The sequence below is a fragment of the Engystomops pustulosus genome, chromosome 1 (assembly GCF_040894005.1).
Source record: "Engystomops pustulosus chromosome 1, aEngPut4.maternal, whole genome shotgun sequence".
Taxonomy (NCBI): Eukaryota; Metazoa; Chordata; class Amphibia; order Anura; family Leptodactylidae; genus Engystomops; species Engystomops pustulosus.
In genome coordinates this window covers 219,413,612-219,434,203 of record NC_092411.1, presented here as the reverse complement: position 1 = coordinate 219,434,203, position 20,592 = coordinate 219,413,612, and the positions used below count along the sequence as shown (strand labels likewise).

Genomic DNA, 20,592 nt, shown 5'->3' with positions numbered 1-20,592 from the left:
AGCATATCCATGATGGAACTAAATCAACATAGCCGTCCATCTCATTGTCTAGACGAAGTGCAACATTACAGAGCACATTTCCATTTAAAAGCTGAGCCAATTTCTCAGTAGCAATGGTTCTGTGTAAATAAACTTTCCATAATCCAAAACTGCAATTAGAGATAAACTTGGGTTATTATCGAGCCTGTTATTGCGGGTGACCTTATTTTGCAATGTCTGCTTGTCCTCTGGAAGAACAGCTCACACAATGAGATCATTTTTTACATTTGCAGAAATCATATGAGACACTGAACATGTGTCTTTCAGCGGTCATGTTATAAATCAATTAATACTGGCATGAAAATCTGGGTCGAGTCACATTATAAAGAACACGTATCTTTGCGGAAATGACATAATAAATGTGAAAATTCAATTATTTAGTGTCATAGATAAGAAAGTATCACAATAAACCTAATGGAGATTTATCATCCAGCACAAACAGTATTAATCGGTTAGATTATTTATTTGTGCCATATTGCATGACAGCAAAGAATGTAAAGTCTGAGCAACAGAGGGGTTAAATTATGATATCTAGATAACTGGGTCAGAACATCCACAAAATGGCATATCTTGTGGGCAGTGTCGGATTGGGGTTCCTTAGGTCCACCAGAGAAAATATCATCCCCCAGAAAACAGACAAGAGCATCCACAAAATGGCCTATCTTGTGGGCTGTGTCGGCCTGGGGTTCCCTAGGCCCACCAGAGAAAACATCATCCCCCACAAAACAGACTCAGGCAGACTTCAAATCGGAATGTTTTCTGCTGGACCTTTTGGGATATGTATTTGTTTGAACCAATACAAAAGGATCCTCTGGTACTCTGGTGAGCCAGTTGGACACTGCGTTGGGTGTTCCTGGTATATGGGTGTTAGTGATAAAAAGAATAACAAGCAGTGCATCAGGTTATGGCCATCTAAGGCTCATTGCTCTGCATGGAAAGCAAAGTCTTGTACCTCACAGAAGGACTAGTAGACATTGATAGAAAACAGAATTCTGGCTATGAATCTGTGGTACCATGCTCAGTGCAATATTATACCTGCTGGCATTTAGGTAAATGGCACGTGCCACCTACTTAAACATTGTAACAAACACAGTTCACCTATTTATGGTAAAGGTTTTAGTCAGATTTTAGATATTTTGAGACTTATACAACGAAATGGTAAAAGGGACCATAGTAAAAGGGATATGGCTTAAGGTGCACCAAAATCTACCAAGTTCTGGTGTATTTGTTCAAACCCGCCTAATAGGAGGTACAAATATAGACTGGACAATCTTAAAACATATCATCTTTCAAAAACAGTGGCGATATTGCATCATCTGGTGCCCATAGTTTGACTTTGCCAATCCCTGTGTTTTTCTCTTTTTTTCTCTTCCATGACCTTATTGGCATTTTGACACACAATAGATTTGAGGTTTATCTCACAGCTGGCAGTCTTACTGCAATTCTATAGTGTATACTGAGAAAGAAAACACCAAAATTTAATAAGCACCCAGTTACAAATCACACGACAACAGCATCCAGCTATACATGGATATATCTGCACTAATGTATTGTAAATAAACCAAGAGCTCAGTTAGTCCTGTACCGATTCCTGCCACTAGAATCTATTACTTTGTCTTTGTACTACTAATACACAGAAAATAAGCTAATATACTATATGTGGTGTATTTTACAAGCTTTTGGGAGACATACTTATTTCATATATTAATTTGTTTCCTATCTAGCATTAGTGCTCTTTGAGAAGGACCTTACAAAAAAAAAAAAAAAATCCATAAAAACATGACTGCACATTGTCTTTGGAATATATTTGGGGATACTCGCAGGCTGACAGCAGTGACCTAGATCTTATTCTTGACAAAGCTTTTTCACTTTTCTCACCATCTCAAAGCATCTACTCTAATAAATTACACTGTATATACTTGAGTATAAGCTGACCCGAGTATAAGCTGAGACCCCTAATTTCAACACAAAAAACTGCGAAAACCTATTGATTTGAGTATAAGCCAAGGGTGGGAAATGCTTTGGACACAGCCTCCCAGTATATAGTCTGCCAGCCCCCTGTACTATATAGTCTGCCAGCCCCTGTAGCATATGCCCTCCCCAGCCCCTCTAGTATACAGCCTGCCCAGCCCCTGTAATGTACAGCCTGCCCAGCCCCTGTAATGTACAGCCTGCCCAGCCCCTGTAGTATACAGCCTGCCCAGCCCCTGTAGTATACAGCCTGCTCAGCCCCTGTAGTAGGAAAAAAAAATAATGTACTCACCTTTCCGATGTCCCCCATAGGTCCTCTTCTGTCTCCGATGCTGCCTCGGGTCCTTCGGCCTTCTTAGGATTCTTCCGCTTATCTTCAGCTCCTCTTCGGGTCTCCGTGCTCTTCCAGCACACAGAATGACGTCAGCCGCTTGCCGACGTCATTGTTTGTGAGCCGCTGGCATCACGAGGGGACCCGAAGAGGAGCGGAACTTCCTGAAGAGAAGCCGAAGAGGAGCAGAAGAACCCGAAGAGGATCCAAAGGACCCGAGGTGGCACCTGAGCATCGGAGATAGAAGAGGACCTAGGGGAGACGTCAGAAAGGTGAGTTTTGACTTAATTTTTTAGTTGACTCAAGTATAAGCCGAGTTAGGGTTTTTGAGCACAAATTTTGTGCTGAAAAACTAGGCTTATACTCGAGTATATATGGTAAATGTATATTCAGTATTGTTTCCCAATATCCCATTTGTGCTTAATAGCCAGAAGTAAGGAATATTATTGCATATGTTTGTATTTATACTCATAGCAGAAGAACATTTTCAGACTACAGTACACATTTCCAGTATCATATCCTAAAACACGTTCAATGTCCAATATCAATTCAATATAACCAAAATGTATTGAAGTGTAGTGAAATGTATTGAAGACAATGGAGGATTGGGGGAGAACTTTGAAGCATGACCTGTGCGAGGGTCATTTGCATATTTTATAAAAAAAATAATAATTGGCGAAATTCATGATTTCTGTGTCTAAACAAGACAACCTCCAGCATCAGCTTACCTACCGGTACGTAAAGGTATGTTTGGGTCAGAATGACCATTTAGAAATGGTAGATTTCCTTTAAGTCAGTAATTTCAGGCTAGAAAAGAGTGCAGAAGGTGCACCCAGGGCCAGCAGCCTTAGGTAGGTGAATCTTCCCCATATGAGGAGACCAGTACTCTAAACCATACATTACAATGGAGTATCTTCAACTTACATCTAATATAGGATGTCTTTACTCATAGGAAGTCCATGTTTGATCATTATCTTCCATATCTCCAGTTTTAACATATTTGTTTAACCCATGGAAATCTACTCCTGAAAGCTTTATTTACTCCTTGAAACAATCCAATACCTACATTAATTCCAGCATGACTATTACTTAAACTAACATGTATTGATTTTTGTTCAGTATCACATGGAACAACAAAATAGCTATAGCTTATGGAAAGTCATATGCTAAACGTGAGAGGCACTTGTGGCGTCTCTATAACAAAACTATAATATTTAATCTACAAGCAGTCAGTTAACATATACCCTTGATCAAGGTATTTCAATAGATATCACCTTGTGTGATAGTGCCAAGTCCTTCACTTAGTCATGCATGCCTCACACCCAGGCCTCAAGCATCTGCAGTTTATAAATTACTTATTATTTATTGTCATTTATAGTGTTTAACCCTAAGTACAGGAACTCCATAAAATTTAGCACACAGCAATGCTTGAGGCTACCCTCCACCCAGACAACAACATTTGACAATGGTTCATGTATAAATAGTTAACATGCCTGATGCCCTCTGTTATGCTTGTGATGCCTACAATACTTTATTTGTCTTCCTCTTTGGGTTTCTTCTAAAAAGGCCACTCACTTTGTCTGTAGTTGGCTGTATGTCTCAGACATGTCTGCTCCCAATGTCCTGAGCTGGAACAATGGAGGGGGCGTGGCTTTGACTAACAATCGATCCAATGGGAGCTGTGTAACAGAGGCACAAGAAGCAGAATGGAGGGCACAAGGCATGTTGAATATGCATGCCTTATTTTTACTCAAATAAAGGATTGTATACACATTTTGGTAAATATTTTCAGATTTGAAATTTATGAAAGCAGACATATGGTATTCCATATGATAAAATATTTATTTATTCTCTGTGTAAAAACAAATCTAGAGCATCTATTCTTCTAACTCTGTGTTATGTGATTCCTCCATTATGCCTTCAAAAACAAAATGGATGTATAAATTGACAACTGGGTGTTACCACTGATTTTCTATGAATTATATGTTGATGTAAAGACAGTGTCAAAGTGTATGGGAAAGAATAACAGAGCAACTGTATCTAAGAATAGATGCTCCAGAATTGTTATTTTATTAAGCATGCCAGAAATGTGAAGACATTTGACAGGTTCACAATAAGACTTGACATATTATCCCCATTTATCTACAAGGGAAGAGTAGTTCTGCTTATCCCGAGTTTCCTGAATCAACAATGGAATTTAAATATTCAATATTCAAATACTGTTATAAATAACTGGGAGATATAACCTCTTTTTTATCACCTGTAATGTCATTTATTAGCTTATGTTCACTTTTAGTTGGCAAATTAAATTTTTTATAGACCTTATGCAACAAAAAAGTAGCATATTTTATCTATTTTTATAATTTTAAAAGGAACGGCTTTATACATGATACTGTATAACAGATGTAAAACTAAATTTTGTAAAAAAAAATCCATATGAAAAAGTATAGGGGTAATAAAGAGGTCAAATTAAAAAAATAAAAAAAATGTAAAAAAGAGTGTGGGTGGAAATATAGAAAAAGCATGGGATTATGATGAAGCTTTACTTCACAAGAGAACAAAGGGTGTGAAGTACAAAGGCATCCTGTGGGAGGAGAGTGATGAAATCCATCAATGGTTTACAAGGAAGAGCCCAGAGCACTGTGTATTGATGGACAGAAAGAATGGGACTGTCAGACAAGGTAAAAAAATGGTGAAAACATTCTAAATAGAATACATAAAAGAAACTGAGATAACAAGCCTAATAAAGTGGAATAGGACAAGCACACTCCAGCTGTCACATGGACATGAGAGCGAGTCTATTTCCCTAATTCCTTATTTAAGTGTTCAGATAGCTCACATCTAGACCATAATGTAGAATACTGAGTAATGGGGTTTGGTTTCATCTAGCAATATAAAACCAGCAAGTTGTGGCAATATAAAAACATTTGACTATCATTTAAAGATTTTATTTTATATTTACTTATAATTTATTGCAAATTAGTTCAAATGAAATAATGCTGCAAATATAGATAACAATAATATCAATAAATTTACTTGTGTTACTTGATTCTTGTGAATATTGATTCAGTGTGAATGTTGACACCTTTAACTTGATGGATAAAAATCAAACTGGTGTTGTAAAAGTAGCACACATCAACATGTTGAAGTAGTATGTAATGGTGATCATATATAATTATGAAAGTGACAAAACAATAATGCGAATGTAGAGAGCAACCAATCAGATAACAGTTTTGGAAAAAATAAAAGCTTTTTCCTGTTTTATTACGAATAAAAGGGAAATACCAAATACTTACTCAGATAGGGGGGCTTGTAAGGCGCTCTGGTCCCGGAGAGCAGGCCATCCAGCTCCTTTCTCTCCTGTGTATTACCTCCTCCATTTCCATTGCCTACTCCTGCCAGCCCTTGTAATGCCTTCTCCTTTCCAAAAGTAGAAAAGGATCTCTCCCCTCCTGGAGGCACCTCGGGTGCTTCAAACACTTCAGTGTCCGGAACAGAGTCCATGCCGGGCACATGAAGATTGCTGCGGTAGTCTGCCGCCTGGCGGCCATCAGTGGAAGGTACAAAAGAAGGCATCCAGCAGCGGTCCGAATGGCCCAGAGCTTTACACTCTTCTGTACAATTGGAGAACAGATCGGCCCCTGTAGAGGGCACATTGGAGTCAATAAAGGCAATACACAAAATCACATTCATTGCAAGGCAAAGCAACTTTACTATATACAGTATCAATCCTTATGAAATAGTTTGACACCATTGATTTTAGGCCTTGATAAAAGCCTGATAAATTAGACCTCAAATAAGATGACTTGTAGCCACAATCAATGAGAAGAGATTCTAATAGCACTTACAGTTCTGTTCAGTACTGATAGCCATAAATCCATGTGATAATTTGTTAAGCTCTACAGGCCATTAGTCGGTGTGTTGAGTATATTATGGAACCCTTCATTATATTCTTCATAGATCAGGTTGATCGATGAGTAAGCGGGGCTCAACAGCTCCATTATTGGCTACACCATTTGTATAATTTAGGATATGCACCTTGCTCTGAGAAACATACTGAGATTGTATTGTTTAGTAAGGTTTCTGTATTCTTCTATACTACAGTCCTCTCATGTCCACCAGTCTAAGATTTTTTAGGAGAAACTAGTTTGAGACATCACAGGAAATCCCAAATATATTTCATGTAGGTTGTTTTTTTTTATACAATGGAGGTGAAGCACATTTTGAATAAATATCCTTATATTACAGAATTCACTAACAAACTGCAGGGACCATGTCATAATATACTAGGAGGAGCTATGAAAATTGATGTATAACTGTTAGGAAAGATTCAATATAATTACAGTACTGTAATATCGTTTTTATATTAATATATGCCCATACTGGGTTAGGTGCCCACTTGGTGTGCCTACTATAAATATACACACACGGATAAGACTACCCACTGGACTCTTTAACCACAACGAGCAGAAAATAAAATATTAACTTTTATAAGAATATTAACTATTACATTAACTATTCTAAGAAAACTATCAATCTGCTTAGCTGCTTCTCCTGCCTACAATGTCACTATATTGTGCTACATGAATTCTGGGTTGCATGTTTTTCGAATGTTTCCTGTGATATACTGTGTAAGCTTCAATTGTGAATGAACATGATAAGCTGCTTTCAGTGCTCGAGTAATGTGAGATGTGAATTCTGATACCATTGACTAATCTCTAGATCTCTTCCAGCACAGTCATGCTCTCACTAGCCCTATATTCTCTGATGCCTCCTCAGCCTATTAAGACTTTCTGAATGACATCTGACATTTTGATTGATTTTAATCTTCTTTTAAGCAGGTGTTATTAAGCAAACCTCCACAGTTCTAGGGAATTTTCTCTTTACCGTATTTTAGATGAGGCTTTTAGTGTGTATATATATCATATACTACCTAGAGATGTGTTTTTTTAAATACATAACCTCAATTTGTCACTGGTACTGAAGATTTGTTTGGTTGAAGGAACGGCAGTGGCAGGTTTGGCGTGTGATTGATTTGCACACAGACATGCACTGTGGGGTTGCTTATAATTGTGCAGTAATGCTTGTGTACACAATACCATATGTATGCTAATGCGCCTGCCTACACCAACTGTGTGCGCAGAGCTTTATATCAATATTATACAAGACAAACTACAACCAAGTAGAACCACATCTAAACCTCCGAAACAGGAGTAGTGGGGGTATTAAAGGGGTTGTTCACTTTATGCATATTCAGCAAATAATTTATATTGCTTGTGTAATAAAATGTTATACAATGTTCCAATATTTTTTCGGTATCAATTATTTATAGTTTTCTAAATCTTTGTTTGCAGTCATGTAACAGGAAACTTAATTAGCTTCTTCCTGTAGATAAACACAGGTCCATGATCATGTGATGTCACACAGGTGCACATCTCGTTATAACACAAAGTGCAATCTTAGCTGTGTGATGCTAATGATCTGTGCACCTATGTGATATCACATGACCATGGACTCGGGGTCATTTACGGGAAGAAAAAATTAAGTTTCCTGTTACATGACAGAAAGAAGACAGGAAGCAAAGATTTAGAAAACCGTAAAGAATTGATACAGAAAGTATATTGGAAAGTTGTATAACTTTTCTTTGCACAAACAGTATCAATTGTTTGTTGGAATGTGCCTAAAGTGGACATCCCCTTTAACTACATATCCTGTGGATTATGGAACTATCATACCATTGCGTAATTCACATTTTTAAATGTAACAATAAGTTCACACCTAGGTTCATCAGGTTCTGTGACACATTCTGCTGCAGACCTCATCTTTTTTTCCACTATTAATAACAAATGTGTAACGGAATGGAATGGTCCATAGGGAATAGAAGGTGAAAAGTTGACCTTACGTTTACCTTCTGTGTTAGTTTCTGTTACTATCTCATGTCAATGGAAAGTAAAAATAGTTCTAAGATGTTAAATACATTTCTGTCAAAAATGCAAAAGCTCTTAAGGAATGATACCTTTACTGGCTAACCAGAAAATTTATATTTGGTGCAAACTTTCAAGGTTCAATGGAAAAAGTGAAAAAAAAGTCCGGAACCAGGTGTGAACTGGGGTTGGTTGCATCTGTTATTTGTTTCACACCAGAATGTTTTATGTCTAGTTGAAATTGTTACTCCTAATATTAAATCTGGATTCACATATGGCTGCTACCATAAAATAGGAGAACTCCAAATGAGAAAAGCAAATAGTTGTATTTATTACAAATATTTATTTTATGTTTAAAAGGATCACTCAAGATTATTAAAAGTAGGACAATGTCAGGCAGTATTATCGAAAAATAAAATATGTATCATTCACCTGCTGAATCCACTGCCCCAGTACAAGCTCTCTGATACCCCCTGTTGGTGTCTGAGAATAACCTGGTACACCGCTATTGCCTGTAATTGGCTGTGGTGGTCACATGGGAAGCTACACAAAGGAAGCACCACTGCAACAGGGAACTCAACTGGCAGTTCATGCTTCTTTCATTATTTTAAACATTTGCCTGCCTTTCCCCAATTTTTTTATGATCTCAGACAAACCCCTTAATATGCAGTAATCTGATAACACTCCTATTGGCACCTAATATTTTATGTGATTACATAGTTTTAGATAGTACAGTTAAACATACTACCTTATTTTTATATGGTCTAGTCTAGCCATATGCATGTCTATGAGCAATGACTTTGATAGTGTATCTGGTGATAGCGCATTACTACCCAATCAGTTATAATATCCATTTAGTATTCAACTACTGCCCTATGTTATAATTAGATTCATAATGTTAACTGTTCTGTCATCTCGGTGCCATAAATGCACTTTGTGAAAATAAAAAAAGGCAGAATCATCAACAAGTGGTAAAGGGCAGCAAATGGAAGAGCTTTTATTACAGATTAATCTCACTTTGTAATGACTTTTATTTTAAATGAAGCAATGTAGCACATAGTGGCTGCGCCTTCCATCCTAACCTTCCATTGATAATAAGTATGCAGAAGTCTGGAAATAAATTACTGATCAGTGAGCTGTTGAAGAATTCAGACGTGAACTGCAGCTGGGATTAAAGAATCGGAGAAGGGCTGAGGAGGGGGATATGAGAAACATAAAGGCCTTTATACAGAAACCGACAACTTCAATCTTTTATACTCCTTCGTGCAAATAAAAATAATGAGTAGAAAGTGTACTAAATAATTGTAAGGATTTTATTTGGTAAAAATCTTTCTGCTAAAGCATGAGTAACTATTCACCATTTACAGGTTAGTGTAAATTTAATACTCTTATTGGAAGAAATTCCACTATAAATTATTTGCAATAAAAGAGGTAAAATTCTATCCAATTATTAAAATAGTTAGATAGAAAGGATTCACAAATAGCCTCAGACAAAAAAGTTCTAGTTTGTCTCGTCTAGATTAAAAAAAAGGAGAAGAGAAAGAGTGCTATATATTAGAATAAGATATATTATACATAGAGTAGAAATAGAAATAGATTATTGGGGCAATTAATTATTGCATTTTCAGAATAAAAAGGGGAGAAATCCAATGGTTTCCATAGTTTTAAACAGCATGTTCATAAATTTTTTTCCCGCAAATGGAAGTTTTCTGGTTTTCAAAAAGGGGTGTGTGTAGGTGAGGAGAAGGCGTGGCCATTGGTCTCCAGCAGATTAAACTTTTCACAAATGAAGTCAAAGTTCTGTACAATTAACCAAAGTCCCCTAATGGTGTTAATATTGTCATGGCCAGGCGCCTAATTTTTGACCTGTGCCAGGGCAAGAGGGTAGCAAAACGGATGGGGAAAACAGCTGGTCTTGATCCAAGCCCTCTAATGAATTTTAGATAGATAGATAGTAGACAGAAAGACAGACAGATAGATAGATACAAAAAAGATTACAAAAAGCTCATTAGCACCAGTGTAACAACCATGGAAAAAAGGTGGGTTCTAACTCCTACTATTAGTTTTGACAGTCCATGATCAACAGTAAAACAAGAAGTAGCTCACCAAAAATGAAAGCAAAAATGGGAACTTTATTCACTTGGATGAAAATAAAGCACATGGGTGCACACCTAGGACATTATTAATCCATCATATCTAAATAAATAGTAGCAAACCATAGGTTAAGTGAAAAAAAAGTGGGTACTTTATTAAACGTGGCTAAAAGGTGGGTAAATAAAGTAGCCACATTTTTTTTCACTGAACTTTTGGTTTTTTAAAGATAGATAGACTCTAAGTATTTGAGACAGGGATTTCTCTGTGTCCAGTTTTGTAAATGTTGTAACTGTGCAAGATGCAGGAAATAAATATAAGGAAAGATAGATAGATAGATAGATAGATAGATAGATAGATAGATAGATAGATAGATAGATAGATAGATAGATATGGAATCATGTTTCCCAGCTGTCAGGCTTTGTTGGTTTTAGAGAAGTGAATGCAAAAGCCTCCAACATAAATTACAGATTTTAAATCAACTGGCAGTGAATAGCTCTGGATGTGAGAGGAGACATGTATTCATGAGACATTGTTCCTTCACCATGGGAGAAGGGCAAAGGGCTTGAATATGTTAGTAAAGGAAAGGGTGGGAAAATAGATTGCACTGGCTGGGACTGAGAGGTGCACCCAGCATATACCGGCTATATTACCTTGTAGATAATAAACTAGGAAGTCGTTTTATTTATAGTCTCTTCCTAAATGTAATGAATTGCAGTGTAAGTGTGAGGAGACATTTAAAGGTCACATTTTATTAACATTCCTTAGCTACAGTTGAGCAAGTTTTACAGAAACATCTAACACTATTATTGGTGGTGTGAGATATGGATGTTTAAATATAAGAATAATTATATAATAATTACTAAACCTATTGTAAATCTCTTCCTCCTGTGGTAACCTTACTCATTAGAGGGAAGACCAACAATTATCAATTTCATGAGTGAGGTGACTTTTATTTGCCTTTAATTTCTATGGCCAACTAATGTGGACTTTGGCGTTAGAAGTGAATGAAATGATCATATGAAGTCGGTGAAGTCGCTTAGCAACTCTTATTTTATAATTAATTCCCCCAAAATGATCTTCTTCTTGGTGCAATTCCACTTTACTGCTGCACAGATAAACTAACCATGTCTATTAGTGACTGCGATAAAATGTGTTTTGGTTTTCTCATTGATAAATGATTGATATTATGGCTTTATGGCCTTGCAAATCACAAACTGCAATATCACATTATGGAAATAACTTGTGTGAGCCTGTGTGGCGGAGCAGGGCATATCAGTGGCTGAGTAAAACCTAAATTATTTCCAAATGAGTTGTCTAACTCAATCATTTCATTACGGTGAAGGTATTTATACAGAGAGTATATTCATCCTCAGCTGGGAAAGATAGCTGCAGGCCAGTCCCTTATCTCCGAATCCGCAATCCATGCACAGTGTGTGGGCCTCAAAGCATGTCTGATTTAAAATCACCCACCATGCTGCTCAATAACCCGCTGCAATGTTGAACATATTAAACTCAAGCTCTAGACCAGTGGCCAGAGAAATTGAGAGACTACAGGTAGACTTAAGTTATAAATTAATGTCCACTCACTAAATGGACCATAAAATTGCCAAGAAGAGCAAATTATCAGAGATCAATGATAACACGCTGCATACATATTCTAAAAACAAATATCGCTGCCAGTACAGGAGCAATAAGTCAGCCATTTTACAACACCAAGGCGTCAACCAGAACTATAGCTTTAGCTGGCTGCATGCTATAAATAAAGAATGGCAAGGTTAACGCAACTCGTAACCACTTAACACGACTTGTAAACCACCACTTCCGAAATGGAATTAAGCTGGGAGCCTTGGGATTTGTCACCTGTGGCGATGCCTGCCAAGTATACGTAACAGAAAACATTAGATATTGTGTAACTAATGATCTGTCGCTTATTTCACCAAATGTCAATTATCAGTTACTGCTGGAATGTGATCAGCATTACACACAACACCCTCTGGGGTCAGCCAAATGGCCTCCTCCGAGACAATGTAAACAAAAGCAACAAATGGGGGACCACAGACAGACACTTTCTGCTTCTTTTAACACCATTTGGCTTCACTCCGCACAAAAATCTTTAGACTTTCACAGAAACAAACAGAACATCAATGAAATTCCGCAAAGAAAAATAAGTAATTGAAATTGTGCAGGTTGTCCATAGACAGCAGTGATGGATACCCCCTTCTGTGCAATGCCCTATATCTTATCATAGTGCACTACTTACAGTATGTATGACCCTATAATGCTCCACCACATACTGTGAGTCATAAAGTTCATTAGCCTACTTCCATATAGGCAACCAAATGAAGAAGCTACATGTCTTTTGAACAGTTTCACAATAGGAAAAATTGTGAAAATCAGTGTTTTTTAACAATTTTTTGTGTGCTTTTTTCACTTTGTATATTTGGATTTTTGTATTTTATTTTATGTATTATTATCATTATTATTTAACAATACAACATGCTCTATGTGTGTGTGTGTGTGTGTGTATTTTATTTCTTGTGATGATGGTCAAAATTTTAAACCCCTAAAATGTTCTACAAATGATAGCGTTTTGGTCCAGGTCGGATCTCCTATCTGTTGGGTCCTTGTACAGCTTGGTAAATTGCACTTTATCCTGGATATTGTGACTTGAAGTAGCTAAGTGTGCACACTTATATAGCAGAGCTCAACATCATGACTCGGTATAGATGATGCAAGGTATTTCATAATGTAGATTTTTTTTTATAATTCTAATAAACAGTATATATCACAATATATAGATATATAACACAGATATATAGGTAATTGTAAAGGAAGATAGGATGAGAGAAGATTGATGGAAAGGTATCTATAAATAGTTATTGCATATCATATTCCCTAACTTCATGAAACTTCACTATACTTTTACTAACCATCCTGTGTCCTCCTCCCGTCTGTTATGCAGTAAACACCACATACTGAGCTCCAAACTTGTCTGCAGTCCATTTGACCTTGGCGGCTGATGACTGGTTCAAGCAGTAGCATTTTTAAATAATAAATTATTTTTTTCTGTTCCGGGAATGGCTGGACCATTGTACAAGCTCTTATACCTATTGTGTCAAACCCTTCACCCTCCATAGACTATAAGCTCTTGTGAGCAGCGCCCACACTTCTATTATGTTATATTACTATGTTTTTATTCTGTAATTTGTATATTTCCCCCACAATCTGTACAGCGCTACGGAACATGATGGTACAATATAAATAAAGATTAATATTAGGATAAATAAATAAATAGATAGATGATAAAGAGATAGTGTATGATAGATAATATGATACATTTCAACTAGAAGATAGATACTGAAGACAAATGATGGGTAATAAAGTGATACAGAAATATTGATTAATAGGATAGATAAATGATAAATAGATACGTGACAAATATATAATAGATTATAGAATATAAAGTGAGTGATTGCTATAAAATAGGAGAGGTAGATAGATAGATAGATAGATAGATAGATAGATAGATAGATAGATAGATAGATAGATAGTAGAATTATAAGTTGGACTACATGTACCTATTTCTTTTCAAGGTTTATGAATTCTGTAACTAATATATGTTGTTTTATAGAGGGTAGTATGTACACTGAATTACTATTAAGTATTTTCTTTCCACTCCGCTATAACAGTGTGTGTATAATCTACATTTAATTATACAATATACAGAACACATACAATACATATATAATATCATATATATAATTAGTGTTTATTGCTTCCCATTTGATTTTCCTTTTTTGTTTTTTACATAGAAATCTGAAAATATTTCTCTTTCCTTCTAGAATTCTAACTTCTTCTGCTATCTGCTATTTAATGTTGGTCTTTATATGTAGGCTTATTTTAATTGTTCTTTTTAAATTTATATGCATCTGTTTTGTACCAATATAATAACTTGTTGCCTATTATGGCATCTGGGAATCAGACTTGAAAAGTCTAATTCCATATTTTTTTAATTAGTCAAATGCATATATTGTCTTGGCGATTTGCATAACAGATGCCAATTAAATATTCTGTGCTCCTTAATTACAAGCCATTATGCTGGTAAACTAACCTTTTTAAAGCTTCACTGGGTTAGCAGCTTTGAAAACCTGAGAAAAAAAATCCAACAAAGTAGGACTACTGTCTGCTGCTAAGCCCTATTCAAATGCTTACATTAATAACCCGCTTTATAATAAAATAGGTCGAGACAGATCTCTTTAAGTCAAGACAACAATAAATCAGAGCCCCACATATAGGGAAAAATAAAGGATTCCTTGTCCTGAATGTAAACTTCTGGCAAGCCTTAGTTAGTGTGCGGGTTCCCAGACATTAAATAGACGCTCTGTTCACTTTAGCATGAAGTCCCACAAGGAGCAGCGACCTCCAGGGATTCTTGGCTCTCCTGAACTCTCATTAGGCCTGCATATTAATGACTTGTAAAAATAGAAGGGGGCCTGGAGTATAGCCTCCTCTATTGAAAGGATTTCTCATACAATGCAGCAAACTGCACACAAGGCAAAGGCCAAGACAGAAGCTCTCATATCTCCAGCAACGTCTGCTTCATAAACTCTGCCTGGTGTCTGCTAGAAGCCACCACCAGTAATAGTGTGGATATCACTGAACTCTGAGCATGCAGACAGCTGGGGAGTGCATTTCTATAGACATTGCCCTCAATTATGGGATCTATTCAAGATCATGGGAGTGGGGCTCCCAAGTCAAAATCCTCATAAGTACTAATGCTAGATGGCATAGCAGACAAAAGAACTATTCAGTCCATTGTTTCCTAAATGACTTGATAAAATTATATGTTGCTGTGTTAGTGATCTGGCGGCTGGTACTAGCTATCATCTATCTAACTTTCTACCATCTACAGTATCTGTTTTATTCTTTATATCTAGTCACCATCTATCTTACTAGCTGGCTATCCTCTATCTATCCGCCTATCTATGTATATATCTTCTATACGTATCTCCATACTATATATATCTTCAATATATATATATTTCCATAATCTACTATCTATGTATCAGCATCAGCCTGACTGATCTACATGTATCTATCTACCTCTCTAATTATCTAGGTATATAAACTATCTCATATATCTATCTAAACACAACAAAAAGACAGCACAATCCAAGTAATGTAGAAAGGGTGCTATTCCATCTATCTTATGTATTTATCTGCAATGTAATTGTCTCTCTCACTTAGTTTCCTAGATTTGTATATTCCCAAACCAATTTGTGATTGGGAAAAGTTTAAGACAGGAAAAATAAATATAAGTATAAAAAGGTATTGATTTCTTATTTTCCTTGTAATCTATCTATCTACCACTTATATATTTATGTTTGTTATCTATATTGAATACAATTGCAATATACCTGAAATCTGAAACCATTGGTGTCTAAAGTGCTGGAAAACCTGGAAGTTCTCTGAAATGATTTGGTGCCCCGTCCTTAACATATACTGGTTACAGTGATGTGACATTAGACATATCTCAGTATTTTCCATTATAACCATTCAGATAGGCGCCACATACATGAATGACAGTCTTCTCCACTTACTTGTCACATTTGGATTGGCATATGACATAAAGTATTTGGGGATTGCAGCTCTTGCCACTAAGGGGATAAAGAACCAATTTTGATTCCTGCTCTCATCAGACTTACCAGAGGATTGACCTCGATTAGTGGCGTCATGATCACTGTCTCCTTGCTCACTGTCTCCGTGCCCACTATCCTTAGAGCTTACTATGTCTGCTTCCTGGAATGCAGAACTGCAAATACAAACAGCACAGGATTGAGGAGAAATGGAAAATCATATATTCTTCTGCCATCCTATGGACACAGTGGGAGCTGCAATAAGTGGCTGTACACCTACAGTATGTGACTGATACAAGTATTACACACTGAGAATATGCAGGTGAGACCACCATCATGGCCAAAATGATACATGTCACATAGCATCCTTGCTGTTATACATTGTAACTATTATTTAGCAGCTAGTAAACATAACAATGTCACAGCTTTCATGTCCATGAAGCATATCTGTATTGGCAATGTTATAGAGCAGATTGACTTAACAATAAAAAAAATAATCTATGCAAATAAAGAGGAGATACCCAAATACAGTCCATACCTGTTTACCCGTCGTGGTCTGTCAACTAGATAACTGAGTTCAGTGCGTTGGTGTTTATTCTAAAAAATAAATGAAACACAATTGGACTCTAAATGTCACTGCAAGAAACATGAAAGAGCTCAAAGCTACGAGGCTGATGGATGAGATGTGTATGTTGAGCTGCCTAGGCCCCCAGCAGTGGGAAAACATCAAATATTGAGAGTGCATGTTATCTACCCACTGTGCCAGGGCACCCCTCCCTAGTCTTTCTGAAACCTATGATAGACATGTGTAGTTCTCATGATGCTCACAGCAGGGGTTGGGTTTACAGAGGACACCACTGTCCATACACAATCCATATACCACTTTCTATGATTGTTATGCATGAAGGGTTGCCAAATGCAAAATGGATTTGTTATTCGCTCATTGTATCCAAGCAGCCTCCATTTAACACAGACGCATTAAACTGATTTATGTGGCATTTCTTTGGATCCTCTTGTTTTCTATGTTTCGGCTCTATTTAAAAATGGCATTTTTTTCAGTTTTTTCTGGTATTCCAGATCATATTCGCTAAATGGAGTGACATTTTATTTGGCAAACATGGCTCAAAGGCAGGAAAAACTCTGCCTGTTTGCTCATCAGCAGCAGTCTGGCCTCATTCACATTCAGGCAGTGTGGGCTACAGGCTGCAACAGTTTTCTTGGGGAATTCTAATGCCATATAAAAATCTCTTATCCTAATCTCCTATATTCAATATATAGTTACCAAGTGTATTATAAAAATGAGGATGACATGATTGGAAATTAAAATCTATTACTATAGATTGCCACTGCGGGATTTCTAGCATAAATCAATACAGGAAAGTATATGATAGGCAAGGGATGGAAGAATAGGCGGATGATGGAGCAGGACATGGAGATAGATGAGATTTCATGTGGATAAATGTGCGTGGAAGGGGATTTGCAGATAACAGGGGATCAGTAACATCTGGTTACAAGGGAAAAGTTCTCCTATCTAATGGGAACCTATTTAGCTGCAGCAGCAGTAGGACTGGACGTGACATCAATAGACAAGTGGCTGGCTTACCTCACTGGACAAGATGCTGCCATTGGAGATGATATCAGGCTGCTGGTCAGCATAGCCTGTCACTATGGCCCCACAAGGGTTGTGCTCTGTATCCGTGCTCCTGGAAGGACTGCAAGGCTTTAGGAACATTAGGTCAGTTTTGGCAGACTCTGGGGTGAGGCAGACCTGGTAGCAATAATTCTGGTTGTGGTGGTGAGAGCCGAAGCTGCCAGACTCCTCCACTGGCACCTGGGTGGCACTGGGCACATTGGAGCTCTGCACTAACATGATGTCTGACTTGCTGAGCTTCTTCTTGCGGGCTCTCGCCTGCCGACTACAGCAGGAGCAGCAGCAGACGCAGCAGTCACTGGCCAGGCAGCTGTAGATGTTGAGCTTCTTCTCCTTCTGGCACCTGATGGCTAGCACTATCATGGCTAGGAGGAAGATGAAGGAGACGGAGCCCAGGGCGATGATGAGGATGAGGGTGAGGTCCAGGGCTGTGTCATTGGATCTGCTGGAGCGCCGGTTCTCGTTCAGCTTCTCCACTGTCCCGTCTACAATCTCCACCTGGATGAGGCCAGTGGAGGAGAGGGGCGGCTGTCCATGGTCCCTAACCTCCACCACCAGCTCAAAGGGTCTGTGGGGGTCTCTCTTACTGGTGATCTTCCGTGCAGTCCTAAGCTCGCCCGTTCTCCAGTCCATACGGAACAGGCTCATGTCATTGCCCCGGAGGATGCTGTATGTCAGCCGGGCGTTCTCGCCCTCATCTAGGTCCACGGCCACCACTCGCAGGAAGAGGTAGCCCGGCTCGGCGGTCCTGGGCAGCAGCTCCTTGGCCGTCCCGTTCCGGCCGTGGGGGGCGATGATGGAGGGGGCATTGTCGTTCTGGTCCACGATCACGATGTTGACCGTGGCGTTGCTGGCCAGTGGGGGGCTGCCGCCGTCCCGCGCCTCCACCATGAAGCTGAAGTCCTTGAGCTGCTCGTAGTCGAAGGTGCGCAGGGCGTAGAGGTAGCCGTTCTCCGAGTTGATGGAGACGTAGGTGAAGACGGACATGCCCTGGATGTCGCACTCCAGGATGTGGTAGGACACCTGCGAGTTCTCCTCGTCGTCCTTGTCGGTGGCGCTGACAGCGGAGATGTAAGCCCCGGGCACGTTGTTCTCGGTCACATACACGTTGTACACCGCCTGGGAGAAGCGCGGCGCGTTATCATTGACATCGGCCACCTGCACCTGGATGGACTTAGTGGAGCTGAGCGGAGGACTGCCCCGGTCCCTGGCCAGCACCGTCACCGTGTACGAGGGCACCAGCTCCCGGTCCAGGACGCCGTCCGTTACGATGGTGTAGTAGTTCTTGTAGGACAGCTTGAGGCGGAAGGGCACTTCCCCCAGGATCTCGCAGTGGATCTGCCCGTTCTCCTCCGAGTCCTTGTCGGTCACACTGAACAGAGCCACCACCGTGCCCGGGGGGGCGCCCTCGCTCACCGACTCCTTGACCGTGCTGAAGCTGATGTCGGGCGCGTTGTCGTTGAGGTCCAGCACCTTGACCATCACCTTGCAGTGTGCGGGCACCGCGTTGGGTCCCAGGTCCTTGGCTTGCACGTACACCTGGTACATGTTGCTCTCCTCATAGTCCAGCTCCCCGGCCACCTCCATGCGGCCGCTCCGGGGGTCGATGCTGAAGATCTCCCGGACACGGGGCGAGTTGTGGCTGCTGAACGAGTACACCACCTCCCCGTTCTGCCCTTCATCCTGGTCGGTGGCATTGAGCTGTATGACCAGGGTGCCGGGGGGCGAGTTCTCGGGCATAGACACCGTGTAGACCGGCTGCTCGAAGACTGGCACGTTGTCATTAGAGTCCAGCACCTTGATGGTGAGCAGGGCAGTGCCCGTCCTCTGGGGGATGCCCCCGTCGCTGGCGGTCAGCACGTACCTGTGCAGCGCCTGCTGCTCCCTGTCCAGCGGCTTCTTCAGCACCAGCTCGGCGAACTTGTTGCCGTCCCCCTGGGTCTGCACGTCTAGGGTGAAGAAGCTGTTGGTGGTCATCTCGTAGCTGCGCAGGGAGTTGTTGCCCACGTCCAGGTCGGAGGCGCTCTCCAGCGGGAAGCGGGTGCCCAGGGTGGCGCTCTCCGAGATCTCCACCTGCATCTCGCTCTCCGGGAAGGTGGGCGCGTTGTCATTAATGTCCAGCACCTCGATCTCCACCCGGAAGAATTCCAGCGGGTTCTCCAGGAAGACCTCCAGGTGCAGCAGGCAGGACGGGCTCTGCTTACAGATCAGCTCCCGGTCTATCTTCTCCCGCACGTATAGCACCCCATTCTCCAGGTTCAGCTCCAGGTAAGGGCTCCGGGAGTTAGGGGCGCTCTGAAACCTGCGACTGGAGAGTTTTGTAATGTCCAAGCCCAAATCCTCAGCGATATTCCCCACGAAAGTACCATGGTCCCTCTCCTCCTGCACCTTGTAGGCGAGCTGCGATAGCAGAGCATCCACCATGCACAGCACAAGGAATAAAACAATCATCTCCAAGACGCGATGGCTGCAGAAAAGTGCACTGTCTTCTCACTCCTCCTGGCACATCAGTACAATCCGACAACGATAAATCCCAGTAGTCAGAGAGTCCTTTCCAGGGGGCTACATCCACTGCACATGGTGTCTCTGCGGGTCACAGTGTGTCTGAGGGCACTGCTGTCACTTTACTTCCTGTAGTCTCCACATTGCACACATCCCATAGTGGTTCTCACACTTTTACTCTCCCCGGCTGCTCCAGCTGCTGGGATCTCTGCTGCCAGGGTCTGAGCTCTCCGCTCACAGTTTAGCTGTTTTTGCGCAGCGCCCTCCTCCTGCCAACCAATAGAAGAGCGGGATATGCCAAGGGGCGGGGCCTGGCGGGGACGTCAGTCTATTAGCACAGAGGCGTCATGTGGAGGCGGGAGAGGAGACCGCGCTGCTCTGCATCTCTCCTCATGCCCTGCACATAGATGTATACATGTCTGTACACACACACGTGTAGAATGT

At 40.1% G+C, this 20,592-nt stretch overlaps 1 protein-coding gene across 1 annotated transcript in view; it reads right to left on the bottom strand.

Moving 5' to 3' along the window:
* PCDH10 (protocadherin 10) overlaps positions 1–20,390 on the bottom strand; it is a 44,053-nt gene extending 23,663 nt beyond the window's left edge. Inside the window, exons 1-4 of the mRNA XM_072119408.1 lie at positions 17,599–20,390; positions 16,534–16,592; positions 16,065–16,171; positions 5,638–5,982 (exon numbers count right to left, since the gene is read on the bottom strand). Coding sequence (XP_071975509.1) covers positions 5,638–5,982; positions 16,065–16,171; positions 16,534–16,592; positions 17,599–20,097 — 3,010 coding nt within the window. The 5' untranslated portion in view covers positions 20,098–20,390. The remainder of the gene's footprint in view (positions 1–5,637; positions 5,983–16,064; positions 16,172–16,533; positions 16,593–17,598) is intronic.
* Between the last annotated feature and the right edge of the window lie 202 nt (positions 20,391–20,592).